Source organism: Bufo gargarizans, chromosome 8, assembly GCF_014858855.1.
Source record: "Bufo gargarizans isolate SCDJY-AF-19 chromosome 8, ASM1485885v1, whole genome shotgun sequence".
Lineage (NCBI taxonomy): Eukaryota > Metazoa > Chordata > Amphibia > Anura > Bufonidae > Bufo > Bufo gargarizans.
This window is the reverse complement of record NC_058087.1, coordinates 66,780,055-66,802,000: the sequence shown is the minus strand read 5'-3', so window position 1 is coordinate 66,802,000 and position 21,946 is coordinate 66,780,055. Positions and strand designations below refer to the sequence as shown.

The 21,946-nt window shown below is 43.1% G+C and overlaps 1 protein-coding gene across 2 annotated transcripts in view; it reads left to right on the top strand.

The window, feature by feature from the left end:
• UNC80 (unc-80 homolog, NALCN channel complex subunit) overlaps positions 1–21,946 on the top strand; it is a 195,549-nt gene that overhangs the window by 9,848 nt on the left and 163,755 nt on the right. The window contains exons 3-14 of one of the 2 annotated variants that reach the window (XM_044304892.1): positions 2,281–2,437; positions 2,562–2,857; positions 2,958–3,081; positions 14,565–14,638; positions 15,392–15,534; positions 15,627–15,888; positions 17,027–17,158; positions 17,273–17,489; positions 18,444–18,584; positions 18,679–18,947; positions 19,146–19,484; positions 19,696–19,827. In XM_044304892.1, coding sequence (XP_044160827.1) covers positions 2,281–2,437; positions 2,562–2,857; positions 2,958–3,081; positions 14,565–14,638; positions 15,392–15,534; positions 15,627–15,888; positions 17,027–17,158; positions 17,273–17,489; positions 18,444–18,584; positions 18,679–18,947; positions 19,146–19,484; positions 19,696–19,827 — 2,286 coding nt within the window. Of the gene's footprint in view, positions 1–2,280; positions 2,438–2,561; positions 2,858–2,957; positions 3,082–14,564; positions 14,639–15,391; positions 15,535–15,626; positions 15,889–17,026; positions 17,159–17,272; positions 17,490–18,443; positions 18,585–18,678; positions 18,948–19,145; positions 19,485–19,695; positions 19,828–21,946 lie in introns of those variants that run through there. The other variant, XM_044304891.1, reaches the window with a different exon arrangement.

Sequence of the window (21,946 nt, the reverse complement as noted above, 5' to 3'; positions counted from 1 at the left end):
ACATATAGAAGAAAGAAAACCGCGCAGCTCAAGCTTAGGTAGAGTTCACATTCAGAGTAAAGAAAGAGTGTCTTTCAGATAAAGTTCCTCAGATATATTGCTTCAATTCTCACATAAATCGATGCTCTAGTCTCCTAAGAATAAAAGAAGAGACGGCCCAACATAGTGAAGTCCCGCAAGCTTAGTATGAATATAGCAATTTATTGTACTCACAAGATCCATAAAATAACATTCATATAAAATGTGCACGTGACGAGAGAACGTGCACATTTTAAATGAATGTTATTTTATGGATCTTGTGAGTACAATAAATTGCTATATTTATACTCAGTTAGCGGGACTTCACTATGTCGGGCCGTCTCTTCTTTTATTCTTAGGAGACTAGAGCATCGATTTATGTGAGAACCGAAGCAATATATCTGAGGAACTTTATCTGAAAGACACTTTTTCTTTACTCTGAATGTGAACTCTACCTAAGCTTGAGCTGCGAGGTTTTCTTTCTTCTATACGTATCCCTGCATACACACTTACACAGAGAATGCTATAACTCATTGATAACACCTCCCCGTGTACAACTATCAGTGACTGCCAGCTATCTCTGTATACAAACTTTCACAGAGAATACTATCAATCACTGATAACACTTCCCCGTGTACAGCTATCAATGACTGACAGCTATCTACGTATACACACTTAGGGTCCATTCACACATCCGTTGTTTCTTTCCTGATCCGTTTTTTGCGGAACAGATCAGGAAGGAAACAACGGACGTGTGAATGGACCCTTACACAGAGAATGCTATCAATCACCGATCACGCCTACCATGTGTACAACTGAAGTCAGAAAAAGATGTTGCAAGTTTTACTGAATCTCCACAAAACTATTTATATTAAATGTGCTCAGCTCCTCCTGCTTTATAACATGCTGACTGCAGATTCCATTCAATTTCATGGAAAAAGATTCTTTAAAGGGGTTGCTTTCTTCGAGAAACAGAACCGCACTCATCTATGGGTTTTGTGTTTTTACAGATCAGCCCCATTCACACGCTCAATAATATGCGGCCTGCAGATTACATTGCATTTTGCGGTGGTAGGTCCTCTTTAAGCCCCTGTGGCCCATTGCAAAATCTGTAGTTAGGCTCTTCAAGCAAATGGCAGATTTTCTTAATTAAATAATATAATCAGACAGGTTAAAATCTTCCTGTCCAATCCCCCCTTTCATTAATAGAGACACTGGGGATGTGGTGGCCAACCTAAAGGGAACCTGTCACACTGATCAAGATGTCTGAGCGGAAGGCAGCATGATATAGAGCAGGACGAGCTGAGCAGATTGACAGCCTGACTGTGAATACAGATACGTTTAATTTAGTGATCTGTAGCCTCTCTCTGGAGAAAAAAGTACTTTAAAGGATAACTGTCCTATTTTCATCAAAAAATCTATTTTAGCATATGTTACTGCTGCAGCAGCATTATGCATAAAGCAATCTTTAATTTCTTCACTTACCACTTTTTTCCTTGAGTTCTCACCATAGTTACGGCTGTTTTGAATCCTACATTATGATGGCTCCTCTGCCAGTTCTCTGAGGCCAAAACTGCATTCCCTCAGGTCACATACAAACTTGCTGTAGCCAGCAGCTTCCTGCCAGCCAATCAGATTGGATTACTGAAAGACACGCCTCCTCACTCTGAAGCCTAATGCAGGCATGCAGTGTGAAGAACCGCCCTTCTGTCTTCCTAGCCGGAGACAGATGAGCCATAGCAACGGTCTTTTTAGGGACAGGAGACATTAATGAAAGCTGTTATTATAAGGTAATTACAGATCTTTTGGTAATCACTGACAGACTAACTCAGGTATACATGCCTAGCTCTAATAAACTAGCAAATAAAAAAATATATATATGACAGTTATCCTTTAGTCCATATGCAAATGAGCAGTTATGTTCACTAAGGGCAGGTCTAAACAACTTTTTGCACCCTTGCTCTTCCTGCTTCCTCTGTCAGCTCCTCCCTCTCCTTTTTGATTGACAGGGGTAGGAGAGGTGACTGCCTGAGGAAAGTCGGTAGCTCCCCATGCACATAAGAATGTCCTCTGTTCGTGCAGAAATTGGTCGAATCGCCCATCAATGATCTTATGTATATTAGGGCCATTACACTGTGTTCTGTAAACATTATTATACTCACAATTGTGCAGGGTGTCTTGAAATGCATACGTTGTAAGGTAAACTTGAGTCGAGTCCTTTTCTCTAATATATTTAAATTTTGTTCTACTGTTTTACATAAGTCATTTGAAAGAGTCCTGGTTGAGAATAAACTACACGGCCTCTCCCCTGCCCTGTCTGAAGCCATACAGAGTATCTCCAGATGGGAATTGGTTCAGGCTGCTCTACCCCATGTTTTACATTGCACAGCCACGCTGCTCTCCAACAGGAACAAGCTAGGTGGGTGGTCATGATGTTCTGTGGTTTCAGTGGTTGAGGTAGCATATAAAGCCATAAAGTATTTGCAAGCTAATATGCCATGGAGGTGCTTGTCTAAATTTGTTTTGCTGCCTTGTTTGTACAGGGCATCAGGATAAGCTTGGTGTTGCAGAAACCAAGCTTCTTCACACTCTTCACTGGATGCTTCTGGAAGCTCCTCAGGATTGCAACAATGATAGGTTTGGTAGTGACAGAGGATCCAGCTGGGGAGGAGGTAGTGGTGCTTTCATCCACCAGGAAAATCAAGGATCTCCAACACAGTCCAGGCAGAGCAATGCAAATGAAGAAGATGAGAACAACCGAAGGAAGTTCCTCCAGAATTCTATGGCCACAGTGGAGCTCTTTGTTTTCTTATTTGCTCCTCTAGTTCACAGGATTAAAGTAAGCACATTCATAAAGAAGCCTCTATTTTCATGGTGCAGTAAACATTCTCAAAATCTCACTTTTACGCATCTTTTATTCATTTATTATTGTCCACCAGGAATCAGACTTGACATTTCGCCTTGCTAGTGGACTAGTTATTTGGCAGCCAATGTGGGAACACAGACATCCTGAAGTCCCTGCTTTTACAGCACTGGTGAAACCCATTCGGAACATCATCACAGGTAGCTATCTCCATCTTTGTAAGCAGAATAAGTGGTTTACAAAACTATGACTGTATTGTAGAATGGGCTCTCAGATACTTACATGTAAAGAGATTGTGTGAATAGCAATTCCATAGTGTAGACTTAGGCCTCATGCACACAACCGTTTTTTTTTTAAGGTCCGCAAAAACGGGGTCCGTGATCCGTGACCGTTTTTCCATCCGTCTTCCTTGATTTTTGGAGGATCCACGGACATGAAAAAAAAGTCGTTTTGGTGTCCGCCTGGCCGTGCGGAGCCAAACGGATCCGTCCTGAATTACAATGCAAGTCCATGGGGACGGATCCGTTTGACGTTTACACAATATGGTGCAATGCAAACGGATCCGTCCCCCATTGACTTTCAATGTAAAGTCAGGAGTCCCTTTTATACCATCGGATTGGAGTTTTCTCCAATCCGATGGTATATTTTAACTTGAAGCGTCGCCATCACCATGGGAACGCCTCTATGTTAGAATATACCATCGGATTTGCCTTAGATCGTGAAACTCAGATCCGACAGTATATTCTAACAGAGGCGTTCCCATGGTGATGGGGACGCTTCAGGTTAGAATATACTAAAAGAACTGTGTACATGACTGCCCCCTGCTGTATGGCAGGTGCTGCCAGGCAGCAGGGGGCAGACCCCCCCCCCCCTGTATTTAACACATTGGTGGCCAGTGCGGCCGCCCTCCCCCTCCCTCCCCTGTAGTTAACACATTGGTGGCCAGTGCCACCAATGTAGACAAAGTTAACACAAGGCACTTACTAATGTATTGTGATTGTCAGTATTGCTTTCTTTGCTGGCTTGATTCATTTTTCCATTACATTACTGCTCGTTTCCAGGGGTTGCGGCCACTGCCGAAACCCAGACAAAAAGTGACCCATGGTCCCGTCCACCAGCGAGGTTGGCACCTTTTCCTATATTGTGCAAGCATGGCCACCGTTGGTGGATTGAAGGGTGGTCGTAACCCCTGGAAACAAGCAGCATATTTTGTGATGGAAAAATGAATCAAGCCAACAAAGGAAGCAACATGGACAATCACAATACATTAGTAAGTGCCTCATATGAACTTTATGTACATGATCAATGCCATTTGGTGAAGTGAGACAACCCTTTTAACCCCTTCAGTACCGAGCCACTATTCACCTTAAATCCCAGGGCAATTTTTGTAAATCTGACATGTGTATAATATTATGTGGTAATAACTTTGGAATGCTTTTACTTATCCAAGCCATTCTGAGATTGTTTTCTTGTGACACATTGTACTTCATGACAGTGGTAAATTTGAGTTGATATAAATCACCATTATTTATTAAAAAACCCACAAAAACCCACAAAACAACCCACATTTTGTTACCCATTTCCCCCTGAATATGGCAACACCCCACATGTGCTTGTAGCCTGCTGTATGGGTGCACAGCAGGGCTCTAGAGACAAAGTGCAATATATTGATTTTGTAGGCCTGAATAAACAGACATGGATTTTAGGTGCCATGTCGCATGTTTAAAAATTCCTGAGATCCCCAGAAATTAAAAACCCCAAGAAGTGACCCCATTTTGGAAAGTGCACCCCTGTGTGAACATTTTAACGGGTGGAAAGGGCACCTCTGAACACAGTGGTGTTTTACAGAAATGAATATGTAGTGGTTGGTGAAAAGTGGATATGTAAGCTATGAGGACTAAATCAGAGATATAGGGTGGTAAAACTACAGGGTACATCAAGGATGAAATGAATCCATGGATGAGTGGGAGATTCTAAAACAATCATTAATGCACAGGCCAGGTTTTTCTGGGCAGGTTTCGCAATGGTAAATGGTGTCTTTCCTTATCCCCCTTTTGGAACACACCCTGCATCTTTTTTGTGGTCCTTCCCTTCCTCGCTGTTTGGGGGACTTCACCAGGGAAATGTTGCCCTGGTACAACTCGGGCACCGTAACTTGCAGAAGTACTGGGGCCCTCCATTGCATGGTTTGGAAAAATTATGGCCTTTATCACCACCTCTTGAAATTATAGGAATGTTCTTGTCTGGCCTCTAGATCTAAATAGCACGTAAGCATTGTACAGTACATCACCGTCTGTACAATGTGCACGGCCAGCTTTTTGTACCACACTTTTGTTTTTCGTGTGGCACTGTAGGGCTTCAGAACTTGATCTGAAAGATCAACCCAGCCCATGTGCCTGTTGTAGTCCAGAATGCAGTCTGGTTTGGGGACAGTGGTAGTGGTACCACGTACAGGGGCAGGGAAGCTGGTGTTAGTGTGAATGGTGGTCAGCAAAAGGACAGCTCTCTTGTCCTTAGCCACCAACATGTTCTCTCCCTTTTCTTAGTAGTTGCCAGGGATGATTACCAGGGATCTAGGGAGGGCTCTCTGATTTTTGCGTATTGTGCCGCACGCCACAGTACCTCTGGAAGTTAAGGACTGGAACAGTGGTAGACTCGTGTAGTAATTGTCCACATATAGATAGTAACCCTTATCCAGCAGTGGGTGCAGTAAGTCCACAACTATCTTCCCACTAACTCCTAGGATGGGGGCATTCTGGGGATTCAATCTGGGTGTCCCTCCCTTCATAAATCCGGAACTTGTACCCAGAGCTACTCTCCGAATTTTATACATTTTTATGCCATATCTTGCCCGCTTGCTGGGCAGGTAGTGGCAGAATCTTACCCTCCCTTTGAAAATTAAAAGGGATTCGTTCTGGGGTGTAAACGTCAGAAAACATTGCGTTGAAGTGGTCAAGGACGGGCCTAATTTTTAACAGATGGTCAAATGCGGAGTCATTCTGGGGTGGGCACTGTGCATTATCGTTGTAATGCAAAAGCTTAAAGGGAACCTGTCACAGGGATTTTGTGTACAGAGCTGAGGACATGGGTTGCTAGATGGCCGCTAGCAAGTCCGCAATACCCAGTCCCCATAGCTCTGTGTGCTTTTATTGTGTCAAAAAAACGACTCATCTCAGGGACAGGACTCATCTCAGGTTAATTTGCATATGTATCAAATCGTTTTTTTGACACAATAAAAGCACACAGAGCTATGGGGACTGGGTATTGCGGACTTGCTAGCGGCCATCTAGCAACCCATGTCCTCAGCTCTGTACACAAAATCCCGGTGACAGGTTCCCTTTAAGTATTGATTGGAATCGATTGCAGGCCATGGTATTACTGTAAATTGGAGTGTGCTACAAGACATCCGCACTCCAATACTGAGTAATCTTTTTTAACAAGGCCCATATGCAGCAAGAGCCCCCAAAAGGTCATCATCTCTGCTGTATTTACTGGGGTCCAACCTTGGGGTCTAGCGTATGGTGTTGTGGGGTTCTAGGAAATAAATTGCTGGCCATATACAGTGGGATGCGAAAGTTTGGGCAACCTTGTTAATCGTCATGATTTTCCTTTATAAATCGTTGGTTGTTACGATAAAAAATGTCAGTTAAATATATCATATAGGAGACACACACAGTGATATTTGAGAAGTGAAATGAAGTTTATTGGATTTACAGAAAGTGTGCTATAATTGTTTAAACAATTCTAGAGGGTCCCTCATTAGCGGATGATGATGATGAGGGGGTAGAGGAGTAGAGGAAAGTGGCATCCTCTTCTCCCTCACTGGCAGACTCAGTATCAGAGGCAAGATACGCGTATGCCTCTTCAGCTGAATACACTCGTTGGGACTGGCCAGCCATTTTTATTTTATTGGGGTGTGATGTGTGAAATATGTAAACCTTTATTTATTGTGAGGGGTGTGTATGTTGTGTTTTCTCATGTGAAAGGACTTGTAATAAATTTGAAATAAAATTTTGGAGAAAAAAAAAAAGTCTTTGCTGTACAAAAAAAATGTATTTTCTGTACAAAAAAAATGTATTTTCTGCACAAAAAAAACTTGCAGTGCAAACTGAGCAGACGCCATCAGTAATGGACACTACTGATCCGTGCTCGGCTGTAAAGCTGATCCGGGCCGGCTCTTACTGGGAGAAGCCAAAGTGCAGGGTGGGTGGCTTCTCCCCGCGTTCCAGGCTGGGTTTTGGTTTGGGCTATAAAACTCAGGCAGCACTGTCAGGTGGTAGGAATTTACTCCTCTCTGACAGTGAAGCTCTGTCAGTCTCTATGTTGGGACCTGGGAGTTTGGGCTTGGATAAAGGCCTGCTACCTTGTTGAGTGAGAGCAGGTGGCTTATGCTATGTCCAAGGACTTCTGCATTGCTGCATGGTGTGAACAAACAGCAGACTCAAGGTGACTGTTTTCCCCGAAATTGACTTTTTGTTTTGTTTATCCTTATGTGTGAATAAACACTGAACTGTTTAAGTTAAAGACGTTGCATTGCCGCTATACTGCGTCCGCAAGCCTGTCTACCAGAGCAAATCCGCACACTATAGAAATATAGAGCTCTATATATATTTATATAAAGCTCTAACTACAATTTATTCTTTTTGAACCAAATGTGGGGAAAAAAAAGGCAAAAAATAATTACCAGGTCCTGATCAGGCAGGTATGCACTGAACAGCACTTGGTGGTCAAAGCTCGCATGCAGAAAAAGGGGTTGCAGATCTGAAAAATTCAAAAAATAAAATAACCCAAAAAGCGCACGGACCAAATGGTGTCCGTAAAAAAAAGGACGGGAAGGGACCGCGATGGAGCGTGGTTTAACCACCTCAGGACCGCCGTACGCAGGATTGCGTCCTGCTGGCGGTCCTGCTCTTCTGGGTGGACGCATATACGCGTCCTCCCGCGAGAGCCGAGATTTCCTGTGAACGCGCGCGCTCACAGGAACGGAAGGTAAGCGAGTGGATCTCCAGCCTGCCAGCGGCGATCGCTCGCTGGCAGGCTGGAGATCCGAATTTTTTAACCCCTAACAGGTATATTAGACGCTGTTTTCATAACAGCGTCTAATATACCTCCTACCTGGTCCTCTGGTGGTCCCTTTTGTTAGGATCGACCACCAGAGGACTTAGGTAGGTCAGTACAGTAGCACCAAACACCACACTACACTACACCCCCCCCCCCCGTCACTTATTAACCCCTTATAAACCCCTGATCACCCATGATCACCCCATATAAACTCCCTGATCACCGCCCTGTCATTGATCACCCCCCTGTCAGGCTCCGTTCAGACGTCCGTATGATTTTTACGGATCCACGGATACATGGATCGGATTCGCAAAAAGCATACGGACGTCTGAATGGAGCCTTACAGGGGGGTGATCAATGACAGGCGGGTGATCACCCATATACACTCCCTGATCACCCCCTGTCATTGATCACCCCCTGTCATTGATCACCCCCCTGTAAGGCTCCATTCAGACGTCCGCATGATTTTTACGGATCCATGGATACATGGATCGGATCCGCAAAACACATGCGGACGTCTGAATGGAGCCTTACAGGGGGTGATCAATGACAGGCGGGTGATCACCCATATACACTCCCTGATCACCCCCCTGTCATTGATAACCCCCCTGTAAGGCTCCATTCAGACGTCCGCATGTGTTTTGTGGATCCGATCCATGTATCCATGGATCCGTAAAAATCATGCGGACGTCTGAATGGAGCCTTACAGGGGGGTGATCAATGACAGGCGGGTGATCACCCATATACACTCCCTGATCACCCCCTGTCATTGATCACCCCCTGTCATTGATCACCCCCCTGTAAGGCTCCATTCAGACGTCCGCATGATTTTTACGGATCCATGGATACATGGATCGGATCCACAAAACACATGCGGACGTCTGAATGGAGCCTTACAGGGGGTGATCAATGACAGGCGGGTGATCACCCATATACACTCCCTGATCACCCCCCTGTCATTGATAACCCCCCTGTAAGGCTCCATTCAGACGTCCGCATGTGTTTTGTGGATCCGATCCATGTATCCATGGATCCGTAAAAAATCATGCGGATGTCTGAATGGAGCCTTACAGGGGGGGGTGATCACCCTGATCACCCCCTGTCATTGATAACCCCCCTGTAAGGCTCCATTCAGACGTCCGCATGTGTTTTGTGGATCCGATCCATGTATCCATGGATCCGTAAAAAATCATGCGGATGTCTGAATGGAGCCTTACAGGAGGGGTGATCATTGACAGGGGGGTGATCACCCTGATCACCCCCTGTCATTGATAACCCCCCTGTAAGGCTCCATTGAGACGTCCGCATGCGTTTTGTGGATCCGATCCATGTATCCATGGATCCGTAAAAAATCATGTGGATGTCTGAATGGAGCCTTACAGGAGGGGTGATCATTGACAGGGGGGTGATCACCCTGATCACCCCCTGTCATTGATAACCCCCCTGTAAGGCTCCATTCAGACGTCCGCATGCGTTTTGTGGATCCGATCCATGTATCCATGGATCCGTAAAAAATCATGCGGATGTCTGAATGGAGCCTTACAGGGGGGGTGATCAGTGACAGGGGGGTGATCACCCTGATCACCCCCAGTCATTGATAACCCCCCTGTAAGGCTCCATTCAGACGTCCGCATGCGTTTTGTGGATCCGATCCATGTATCCATGGATCCGTAAAAAATCATGCGGATGTCTGAATGGAGCCTTACAGGGGGGGTGATCAGTGACAGGGGGGTGATCACCCCCTGTCATTGATAACCCCCCTGTAAGGCTCCATTCAGACGTCCGCATGTGTTTTGTGGATCCGATCCATGTATCCATGGATCCGTAAAAAATCATGCGGATGTCTGAATGGAGCCTTACAGGGGGGGTGATCAGTGACAGGGGGGTGATCACCCTGATCACCCCCTGTCATTGATAACCCCCTTGTAAGGCTCCATTCAGACGTCCGCATGTGTTTTGTGGATCCGATCCATGTATCCATGGATCCGTAAAAATCATGCGGATGTCTGAATGGAGCCTTACAGGGGGGGTGATCAGTGACAGGGGGGTGATCAGGGAGTCTATATGGGTGATCACCCCCCTGTCATTGATCACCCCCCTGTCATTGATCACCCCCCTGTCATTGATCACCCCCCCCTGGTAAGGCTCCATTCAGACATTTTTTTTGGCACAAGTTAGCGGAAATTTTTTGTTTGTTTTGTTTTGTTTTTTCTTACAAAGTCTCATATTCTACTAACTTGTGTCAAAAAATAAAATCTCACATGGACGCACCATACCCCTCACGGAATCCAAATGCTGTAAACATTTTTAGACATTTATATTCCAGACTTCTTCTCACGCTTTAGGGCCCCTAAAAAGCCAGGGCAGTATAAATACCCCACATGTGACCCCATTTCGGAAAGAAGACACCCCAAGGTATTCCGTGAGGGGCATATTGAGTCCATGAAAGATTGAAATTTTTGTCCTAAGTTAGCGGAAAGTGAGACTTTGTGAGAAAAAAACAAAAAAAAAATCAATATCCGCTAACTTATGCAAAAAAATAAAAAATTCTAGGAACTCGCCATGCCCCTCATTGAATACCTTGGGGTGTCTTCTTTCCAAAGTGGGGTCACATGTTGGGTATTTATACTGCCCTGGCTTTTTAGGGGCCCGAAAGTGTGAGAAGAAGTCTGGGATCCAAATGTCTAAAAATGCCCTCCTAAAAGGAATTTGGGCCCCTTTGCGCATCTAGGCTGCAAAAAAGTGTCACACATGTGGTATCGCCGTACTCAGGAGAAGTTGGGGAATGTGTTTTGGGGTGTCATTTTACATATACCCATGCTGGGTGAGAAAAATATCTTGGTCAAATGCCAACTTTGTATAAAAAAATGGGAAAAGTTGTCTTTTGCCAAGATATTTCTCTCACCCAGCATGGGTATATGTAAAATGACACCCCAAAACACATTGCCCAACTTCTCCTGAGTACGGCGATACCACATGTGTGACACTTTTTTGCAGCCAAGGTGGGCAAAGGGGCACCTTTCGGATTTCGCAGGCCATTTTTTACACATTTTGATTGCAAGGTACTTCTTACACATTTGGGCCCCTAAATTGCCAGGGCAGTATAACTACGCCACAAGTGACCCCATTTTGGAAAGAAGACACCCCAAGGTATTCCGTGAGGGGCACGGCGAGTTCCTAGAATTTTTTATTTTTTGTCACAAGTTAGTGGAAAATGATGATTTTTTTTTTCTCTTTTTTCCTTACAAAGTCTCATATTCCACTAACTTGCGACAAAAAATAAAAAATTCTAGGAACTCGCCATGCCCCTCACGGAATACCTTGGGGTGTCTTCTTTCCAAAATGGGGTCACTTGTGGGGTAGTTATACTGCCCTGGCAATTTAGGGGCCCAAATGTGTGAGAAGTACTTTGCAATCAAAATGTGTAAAAAATGCCCTGCAAAATCCGAAAGGTGCACTTTGGAATATGTGCCCCTTTGCCCACCTTGGCAGTAAAAAAGTGTGACACATCTGGTATCGCCGTACTCAGGAGAAGTTGGGCAATGTGTTTTGGGGTGTCATTTTACATATACCCATGCTGGGTGAGAAAAATATCTTGGTCAAATGCCAACTTTGTATAAAAAAATTGGAAAAGTTGTCTTTTGCCAAGATATTTCTCTCACCCAGCATGGGTATATGTAAAATGACACCCCAAAACACATTCCCCAACTTCTCCTGAGTACGGCGATACCAGATGTGTGACACTTTTTTGATGCCAAGGTGGGCAAAGGGGCACATATTCCAAAGTGCACCTTTCGGATTTCACCGGTCATTTTTTACAGATTTTGATTGCAAAGTACTTCTCACACATTTGGGCCCCTAAATTGCCAGGGCAGTATAACTACGCCACAAGTGACCCCATTTTGGAAAGAAGACACCCCAAGGTATTCCGTGAGGGGCATGGCGAGTTCCTAGAATTTTTTATTTTTTGTCGCAAGTTAGTGGAATATGAGACTTTGTAAGGAAAAAAGAGAAAAAAAAAATCATCATTTTCCGCTAACTTGTGACAAAAAATAAAAAATTCTAGGAACTCGCCAGTGCCCCTCACGGAATACCTTGGGGTGTCTTCTTTCCAAAATGGGGTCACTTGTGGCGTAGTTATACTGCCCTGGCAATTTAGGGGCCCAAATGTGTGAGAAGTACCTTGCAATCAAAATGTGTAAAAAATGGCCTGCAAAATCTGAAAGGTGCACTTTGGAATATGTGCCCCTTTGCCCACCTTGGCAGCAAAAAAGTGTGACACATCTGGTATCGCCGTACTCAGGAGAAGTTGGGGAATGTGTTTTGGGGTGTCATTTTACATATACCCATGCTGGATGAGAGAAATATCTTGGCAAAAGACAACTTTTCCCATTTTTTTATACAAAGTTGGCATTTGACCAAGATATTTTTCTCACCCAGCATGGGTATATGTAAAATGACACCCCAAAACACATTCCCCAACTTCTCCTGAGTACGGCGATACCAGATGTGTCACACTTTTTTGCTGCCAAGGTGGGCAAAGGGGCACATATTCCAAAGTGCACCTTTTGGATTTCACCGGTCATTTTTTACACATTTTGATTGCAAAGTTCTTCTCACACATTTGGGCCCCTAAATTGCCAGGGCAGTATAACTACCCCACAAGTGACCCCATTTTGGAAAGAAGACACCCCAAGGTATTCTGTGAGGGGCATGGTGAGTTCCTAGAATTTTTTATTTTTTGTCGCAAGTTAGTGGAATATGAGACTTTGTAAGAAAAAAATAAAAAATAAAATCATCATCATTTTCCGCTAACTTGTGACAAAAAATAAAAAGTTCTATGAACTCACTATGCCCATCAGCGAATACCTTAGGGTGTCTACTTTCCGAAATGGGGTCATTTGTGAGGCTTTTCTACTGTTTGGGCATTGTAGAACCTCAGGAATCATGACAGGTGCTCAGAAAGTCAAAGCTGTTTCAAAAAGCGGAAATTCACATTTTTGTACCATAGTTTGTAAATGCTATAACTTTTACCCAAACCATTTTTTTTTTTGCCCAAACATTTTTTTTTATCAAAGACATGTAGAACAATAAATTTGGCGAAAAATTTATATATGGATGTCGTTTTTTTTGCAAAATTTTACAGCTGAAAGTGAAAAATGTCATTTTTTTGTAAAAAAATCGTTACATTTTGATTAATAACAAAAAAAGTAAAAATGTCAGCAGCAATAAAATACCACCAAATGAAAGCTCCATTAGTGAGAAGAAAAGGAGGTAAAATTCATTTGGGTGGTAAGTTGCATGACCGAGCGATAAACGGTGAAAGGAGTGTAGTGCCGAAGTGTAAAAAGTGCTCTGGTCATGAAGGGGGTTTCACCTAGCGGGGCTGAAGTGGTTAAGGATCTGGAAATGCTGCAAATAAAAAAAAATCTGTGCAGCAATTCCAGAAGTTTTACTTCTTTTCTTCTTTCAGCAGGAAATAGCAGTAGTGGTGCACCACAAGTCCCAGCAAGCCAACAAGCAGCACAGAAAAGCACAGAACCTCTCTGCATGCAGTCACCAGCTAGAATGGCTTCCTGCAGACAGTTTCAGCCCCTGTGCTGCTATAGCGCTACCATTGGCTGGAGCGTTGTTCCAGCCAATCGCAGCGCTGGCAGGGGACCCCAAACACCGGTGTCCCCTGCCTCACTCGGGGGAGACAGGTGCTGGCTAGTTCAGCACCAGTCACCCATTTACGACCCCCCCTGTAGCTCCATAAATGGATAAAAATCCATCCGGAGCTGCGATTGCCGGTCTGCAGAAATCGGACAATGGCGGCGATCGGGGCTGCAGGGAGGTGGAAAAACCTCCCTGTGCCCGTAGGAAACATGGCTGACTGCCGTGCAGAGCAGCCATCGTACCCCGGGCACCAAGCGATTTCGCTCAGGTACCGGGTATACACAGCGCCATAGCTGTACGGCGCTGGGATTTCTGACCCAGTTTCCAGCGCCGTACATGTACGGAGCTGGTATCCTACGAGTTAAGACTGGAAGGCCTATTGCATATTTACTAACATTTGAATCTAATCATGAGACACTTATAAGCCATATTTACAAACATTTCAGGTCCAAAAAATTGGATGTTTTTAAACACTCTCCTTTTACATTATGATTTGTGAGTTAGTCCCATGAAAATCAGATCTGTTGGCAGGAATTTTATAGAAAACGGCTATTTTGTAATTCCCTATTAATCATTATAACTTCTAAACTGAAAGGGAAGTCAGCAATCAAGCCGCGCCAGGCAGGGAGAAGCCGGAGTGGAGTCAATCAATAGACATTTCTCCTCGAGCTCAGCTCTTTTACTATTTTTTCGTCTGAATTGCTTCTTAGTTTTTGGAATGAGGGAGCCTATTGTTTCTTTTGATGACAGGTTCCCTTTACATAAAATAACGATGATCCATTTTTTAACAGTGTTACAATATTCTGTTCTGCACTGCACAATGGAGATTTATCAAAACTAGTGCAAAGGAAAATTGCGAAAATCTGATTTCATCTTTCAATTTTAAGAAAATAAAATACTACACTGAGTTTTTGTTGTACTCTGCCTGGCAAAAACTGTAACTTTCAATTCATCTGTCTTTTAGCAAAACGAAGTTCTCCATGCAACAGTCAGAACAAAGTGGTGGATTCCCCAAAGCAGAGCACAGGTGCCACAGAGGTAAGACACCTACCAGTGTTAGGCCTTTCTAATCTCAATAAGTTTTTATTAATTTTAACAAGTTAAAGACAATACAGCTTGATTTGTTACATTTCGGGCCAGAATCAAGTGTCTAATAGTGAGATATGTTCTGAGGAGATCCACAGTGCCCAATTTTTTAGATACTTGTCAGTAGTATTATTGCTTTTGGCAATCATCTTTTCGAAACTACAGTTAATTTTCACTTTCCTTATTATTTTAGATATAGAAAGTATTAAAGCAGACTTCCAGTTCTGTGCTATGCTTTGAAGAAAAGCCATCAAGATGTGGCAAAGTACAGTTCTTGGGGGATTGAGTATCTGTCAATCTCTAGTCTCAGTAGAAAATTGTCTAGGTTGAAAGGCAATTTTATCCCGAAAGGATTGGTAGTTCCCATCAGTATTTATTGGAATATAGGGTTGTGAGGGGGAAGCATTGGTTAAGCAATAGCTTGACATCTCATCAACAACAATTCTATAACATGTACATCTGCACCAAGGATAGCCCATGGATGTGCTCTTACCAGCTTCCCTGGGAGTCTCATGACTGGTGCAAAAAGATAGAATCAGGCTCAGATGTATTTTTGAAAGTGGCATAGAAACTTCCAGTCTTGGAGCCCAATGCAGTTATTATTTAAGTAACACATTTTGGAATACATAAGTATAATGAATATTTGCATAATTGAAGATATGATATGGGTAACAGTTTAAAATGTAATTCCTTTGTATACACAAGGGGTTTGAAGTGGTTTCTGAAGTTGCCCATCCAGGAGACCTAGTACCTCCAAGACCTACTGTATCCAGCTGCCAGAGAGCCAACTCATTTGATGGTTGCACTACATCCCAAACCTCACAGGGTAGAGGACTGTCCTTTCCAAGGTAACAATGCCTTTTTTGCAGTTCATATTTATTTAGATTCGCTTCAAAATTCTAGGTAGAGTTAACCATTTCATTTTGCCTTTAACTTTTAGACCTTCTTTTGTGATTCCTCCGTGCCAAAAATCCCGCTATGCCACTTATTTTGATGTGGCCGTTTTGAGGTGTTTGCTGCAGCCTCACTGGTCAGAAGAAGGAACTCAGTGGTCACTCATGTACTACCTTTATCGACTTAAGCATATGTTGGAGGAGAAACCAGAAAAGTCTCCTGAACCTGAGGAACTCCCTCTCCCACGGCCTCGCAGTAGCTCCATGGTGGCAGCAGCACCTTCCCTTGTAAACACCCATAAAACCCAGGTTAGAGATCATATATCTCTTACATACATTTTAGAACATATTTGCGTGTTTTACATAAACTGTATGCAAACATATATATTAGACTCATTGCAGTCAACTAAGATATGAAGCCTGATGTATCAAAAACGAAATCTACTATTGTTTAACTGTTAACGCTTTTTTACACGGAGTGAATATCGTACAGATTCTTGCGCATTCGAGCAAAAATGAACAAGAATTGTGTGATGTATTAACGATTCAAAGATGAGGGACAAATCACTTGTTTCTCATCCATCGTGATCTTTCAGCATGCTAAAAATTAGCGCTCCTCGTAGACCCATTCGTATAATATGGAGTCGTCTATTTACTAACGATCTCATACATTCCTTTGACCAAGCATCTGTCCCCCATATTCAACCTCATAGTCTTGGATTGATGGTGGCGATGTAGTAGAAACAGAAGTGTAGTCCGGGAAAGGGCAGAGGTCAGCAATGGGTATACAGCAGAATAACTGGGGCACAAAGAGAAGCAAAGTCAGAAACACAGCAGTATCAGCCAGAGTAGAAATCAGAGGCAAATCAGGATCAGCATCAGAGTCTAAAATAGGTAGCGGTAGCAGAATAAAACTTATGTCCAGCCAGGTAGTGTTTGAAGGCCGATGCTGGATGCAGATATGCTGCCCCTGACTTCATCTTTGGCACCAAGTCCTCTGACAACCCGACACTGCGGAGAGAAAAAGCCAAAACACAGCTTCCAGGCAGGGGAGGAGGCATGCATTACAGACGGCTTAGGGTGGGTTTGTATCACGTTCTGCCATCTGCTTAAAGTATACAAAAAACTTATATGTTAACCTTTCCCGTAGAGTTCCAATGTACAAAAAATTTATACATTAAGGTATAATTTGTATTTTTTACCAGACTACAGGATAGAAAAGCGTGGTATGCTATGCTTTTGTATCTTTTTTCTCCAATGTATACGTTAAACGGATGTTACCCTTTTGCTTGTCAGTGTATATAACCAAAATAAATTAGGAAACAAAGTGGTCCGTCCACAAATATATAAGTATTACATCAGGTCAGTGACTGCTTTGCATTGGACTTGGTAAAAGAGTATATATAAAAAAAAAAAACTTTTCATATAGTTAGTTTTTATCTTAAAGGATATGACCAAATGCAATGAAGAGGACAGGGCACTGGGCACAGAGCCATATGCCAAAGTATCATTGACTAATCTTCGAAGATCTGCAATACCAGATCTCTCCTCAGATATTGGAATCAACATTTTCAAGAGGGTAAGCTATCATCTCTCAACATTTGCAATGCATTTTATTTGCAACCAGCTGAGAAAGAAAAAAATGCTTCAATATGCATTGTACTAAAATCATCTATGGTTTGTGCTTCTGCAGCTGAGGACCAGAAGAGATGACAGAGAGCGGAAGGGATCAATTCCATATCATCACCATGGGAAGAAGCGGCAACGTAGGATAGGGATGCCCTTTCTACTGCATGAAGACCACTTGGACGTATCCCCGACCCGCAGTACGTTTTCCTTTGGGAGTTTTTCTGGTATTGGAGAGGACAGGCGCACTATTGAGAAAGGGGGCTGGCAAACCACAATATTAGGTGAGTTTGGTAGCTGTAGGCTCTGTCCCGCAAAGGAATCATTAGGCAGCCTTGTGAAAGATGTGATTTAGGGTGGGTTCACACTAGCGTTATGGAGTCCGTTAAGGCTTTCCGTTATAACAGGGTTATAATGGAACATAACGGAATCCAGAGGATGGAATGCAAAACGGAAGCCTTTAAGAGGCATTCCGTTTTGCTCCGTCCTAATAGAAGTCTATGGGAAAACATAAGTATCAAAATCCCAGAAAACCCGTTTAACTTTCTCTACATAATAAATGCTATTTGCTGAAGTGAGGCAGCCCCTTTAACTTCTCTTTCCTTAATACGGGTGAGTTAAAGAGACATATTGATGACCTATCCTCAATAGGGGGCAATTCCTGGCACCCCTGACAATCAGCTGTTGGGCAGTGCTGAAGCACTTGGACCTCTTTCTCAGGCCGTGATGTTACATCCATTGGTTACATGGCCTTTGAGCAGCTCAATCCCATTCTGGTGAATAGGGATGAGCTGCAATCCCAAGCATAGCTGCTAAACAGTGTATAACATGTGCTTAGTATACTGTGAAGAGGCTGCGGCGCACATCCGAGCTCTGCTGCACCTTCAAACAGCTGATCGATCCGACTGCTGGGATTCAGACTCCCACCGATCCAATACTGAGGACCTATCTAGGGAATAGATTGTCGATATTTAAGTCCTGGACACCCCTAAGGTGGAAGTAACTCTGATAGTTCTGCAAAAAGATCAAACATAGCTTCTGATTATGACTTACAATGGAGCACATACAACTGTCAGATAATTAAGATGGGTGGGAATTGACATTCATTGTACTCTATTTTGTGGACTTGAGCCCTGGTACTGGCCTTCCAGCACTGTGATGCTGTTCATTTTGTAGCTAAATCTGAGGTCTATGACAAGATTCTTGTAAAAATGCTGACATAGTTCATTTTGCCATAGGTAAATTTACAAGGCGTGGAAGCTCCGATACAGCAACTGAAATGGACAGCTTGAGTGCAAGGCATTCTCACTCCCATCATACTTTGCTTAGTGATCTTCCTGACCACTCCAACAGCCATGGAGAAAATCCATCTAAAGATGGTATGTTTTATATATATATATGAAGTATGAGCATTACGTAAAGTGTTGTGTGAATTAGAATAAATAACCACTAAGGAATCCTAATTCTTTGTAGTGAGGTCCCAAATTTCTACCATAACTGTGGCCACCTTCAACACTACTCTTGCATCATTCAACGTTGGCTATGCTGACTTTTTTGCTGATCACATGAGAAAGCTCTGCAATCAAGTGCCCATCCCTGAAATGCCACATGAACCTCTTGCCTGTGCCAATCTACCACGTAGCCTCACAGATTCCTGCATTAACTACAGCAGCCTGGAGGACACAGACCACATAGATGGCACCAACAATTTTGTCCACAAGAATGGAATGCTGGATCTAGCGGTATGGGAATAAATCTCATCTATGCATGCACAGAAACTCACTGCTCACCTTGCGATGACTTTGACCAGCAGAAGGTGAAATGCAGTAGATTGGAAGAGTTTTAGGACGTTATGTGATGACTGTGCAATTTCCACTATCATCGCAATAATGCACACATTTTATAACCGTAGCTGACACAATGTTTTCACTTTTTCCTAGGTTGTTCTTAAAGCAGTATACCTTGTTCTGAACCATGATATCAGTTCCAGGATCTGTGATGTAGCCCTGAATATTGTAGACTGTCTGCTCCAGCTGGGAGTTGTGCCCTGTGTCGAGAAAAAGAGAAAAAAGAGCGAAAACAAGGAAAACGAACCCTCTATTATATCAGCTTCAGGTAGTGGGGAAAAGAGGCAAAGTGAAGGGAACTTCCAGGTGAAAGGAGCTTCCCGAGGATCAAGCTGTGGCTTTACAGGTGCTTCTAGTGGTGGAACAGGAAGCGGAGGCGGCGGAGGAGATGATGGTGACAGTCAACACAAGAATGAAAAAAATGATGAAAAGGTAATTATAACCATTTAATTGGTATTAACAGATGCATAATTTGGTCATATAACACATATTTTTACAATTGGAGATAAAATCATATTTTTTTATATAACTCAAGTACCACTTTTATTATCATTATTATGATTTTATGGTGTCTTATGAACCCTTGAACTATGCATGGTGTGCTATCTTATAGTCATAGTTTATTTCTTTTATCTCATAAAAGGATGAGAATGTCCCAGCAACCACCCACAAATTGGCGCTCACCATGCTCATCAAACTGGTGAAATCATTAGGCTGTGCCTATGGCTGTGGTGAAGGTCATCGCGGGTTGTCTGGAGATCGTCTAAGGAATCAGGTTTGTTATAGAATGGAATGAGCTGTTGTCATTTGTATTTATTAAGGTGCCCATACATCTTCTATAACTGTTGGTCAAATGCTGATTTGGCCACTGCCTTCTTGTCTTGAGTCCCGTTACTACAGTATGTCGCTCTTCCACCTAGTAGACGGAGTAGTAGGGATCCCTGTATTGCTTTGGGGTGAGTAGCTGCCACTGCAGTTCACTCTAGGGTTTGCCTCGCATTAGGGACATAACTAGAAATGGCTGGAACCCATAGCTAATTTCTAACCCCAACACCCCCCTGTATTGTGTCTAGTATTGTGTATTTTGCATTTTTAGATGTATTAATAAATGTTACGTTTTCTACAATTCAAATTGGAGAATTCCAGTTTGGTGTCTCAATCTTAGTGACTAGTGAGCATTCATACTTTTACTGAGTTCACCATTACCACCTCCTCAGACAGGGAGTTCCATAGTCTCACTGCTCTTACTGTAAAGAATCTGTGTTGGTGTATTCACCTTCTTTCCCATAAACTTAGGGGAAAACGTATGATTATTTTGGTCTCACTAATTCAAAGGCATAATGCATAATTCCCAGTACAGGAATAATACACAGTGATGTCACAGTACAGGAATAATACACACAGTGATGTCACAGTGCAGGAATAATACAGTGATGTCACAGTACAGGAATAATACACACAGTGATGTCACAGTACAGGAATAATACAGTGATGTCACAGTACAGGAATAATACACACAGTGATGTTACAGTGCAGGAATAATACAGTGATGTCACAGTACAGGAATAATACAGTGATGTCACAGTACAGGAATAATACACACAGTGATGTCACAGTGCAGGAATAATACAGTGATGTCACAGTACAGGAATAATACACACAGTGATGTTACAGTACAGGAATAATACAGTGATGTCACAGTACAGAAATAATACACACAGTGATGTCACACTACAGGAATAATACATTAATGTCACAGTACAGGGATAATACACACAGTGATGTCACAGCACAGGAATAATACACAATGATATCACAGTACAGGAATAATACAGTGATGTCACAGTACAGGGATAATACACACAGTGATGTCACAGTACAGGGACAATGCATACAGTGATGTCACAGTACAGGGACAATGCATACAGTGATGTCACAGTACAGGAATGATAAAATCAAGACAATAGGGGGCGCTCCCTTGTGAAATACCTTAGGGCTCTCAAGGACTGAAGGTGAGAATACCTTACCGAATAATGTTGTGCAAGTCCAGGCACAACACTAGGAAATGGCATGGTCTCTCCTGTTGAGAGGATGGGTCAGGCTGCTGCGCTTGATCATCAGGATCCTCCAGATGGAGTCCAGAGTACACATAGGAACACGTTCACTAAACAAGGAGCAGAAAAACAAGAAAAACAAAAGCACGCTGCTCTGCTGTCTGAAAGATTATTTATTAAAAACCTAAAAACACATAAAAGGCTAGCTACACATTTCAGTGGCGGGCCACCACCTTCATCAGGCTAAGATCAAAACAATAGCTGATCTTGGGGAGACCAGCTTAAAAAAAACACTAATTTAAGAGTCTCAACACAGAAATCCAAAGTGCAAAGCTCCCTGGGAAACAGTAACATGCAAAATAACCGTGGAGCCCCAACTATGGGTCTTCAACACAGTGAAGGCCAGCAAAGGGGTGTCCCTATTACAGAGATCATCAGATGAAGGTACAGAGTACAGAGATAATACGCGCAGTTATGTCACAGTACAGGGATAATACACACAGTGATGTCACAGTACAGGGATAATACACACAGTGACATCACAGTACAGAGATAATACGCGCAGTTATGTCACAGTACAGGGATAATACACACAGTGATGTCACAGTACAGGGATAATACACACAGTGACATCACAGTACAGGGATAATACACACAGTGATGTCACAGTACAGGGATAATACACACAGTGATGTCACAGTACAGGGATAATACACACAGTGACATCACAGTACAGGGATAATACACACAGTGATGTCACAGTACAGGGATAATACACACAGTGATGTCACAGTACAGGGATAATACACACAGTGACATCACAGTACAGGGATAATACAC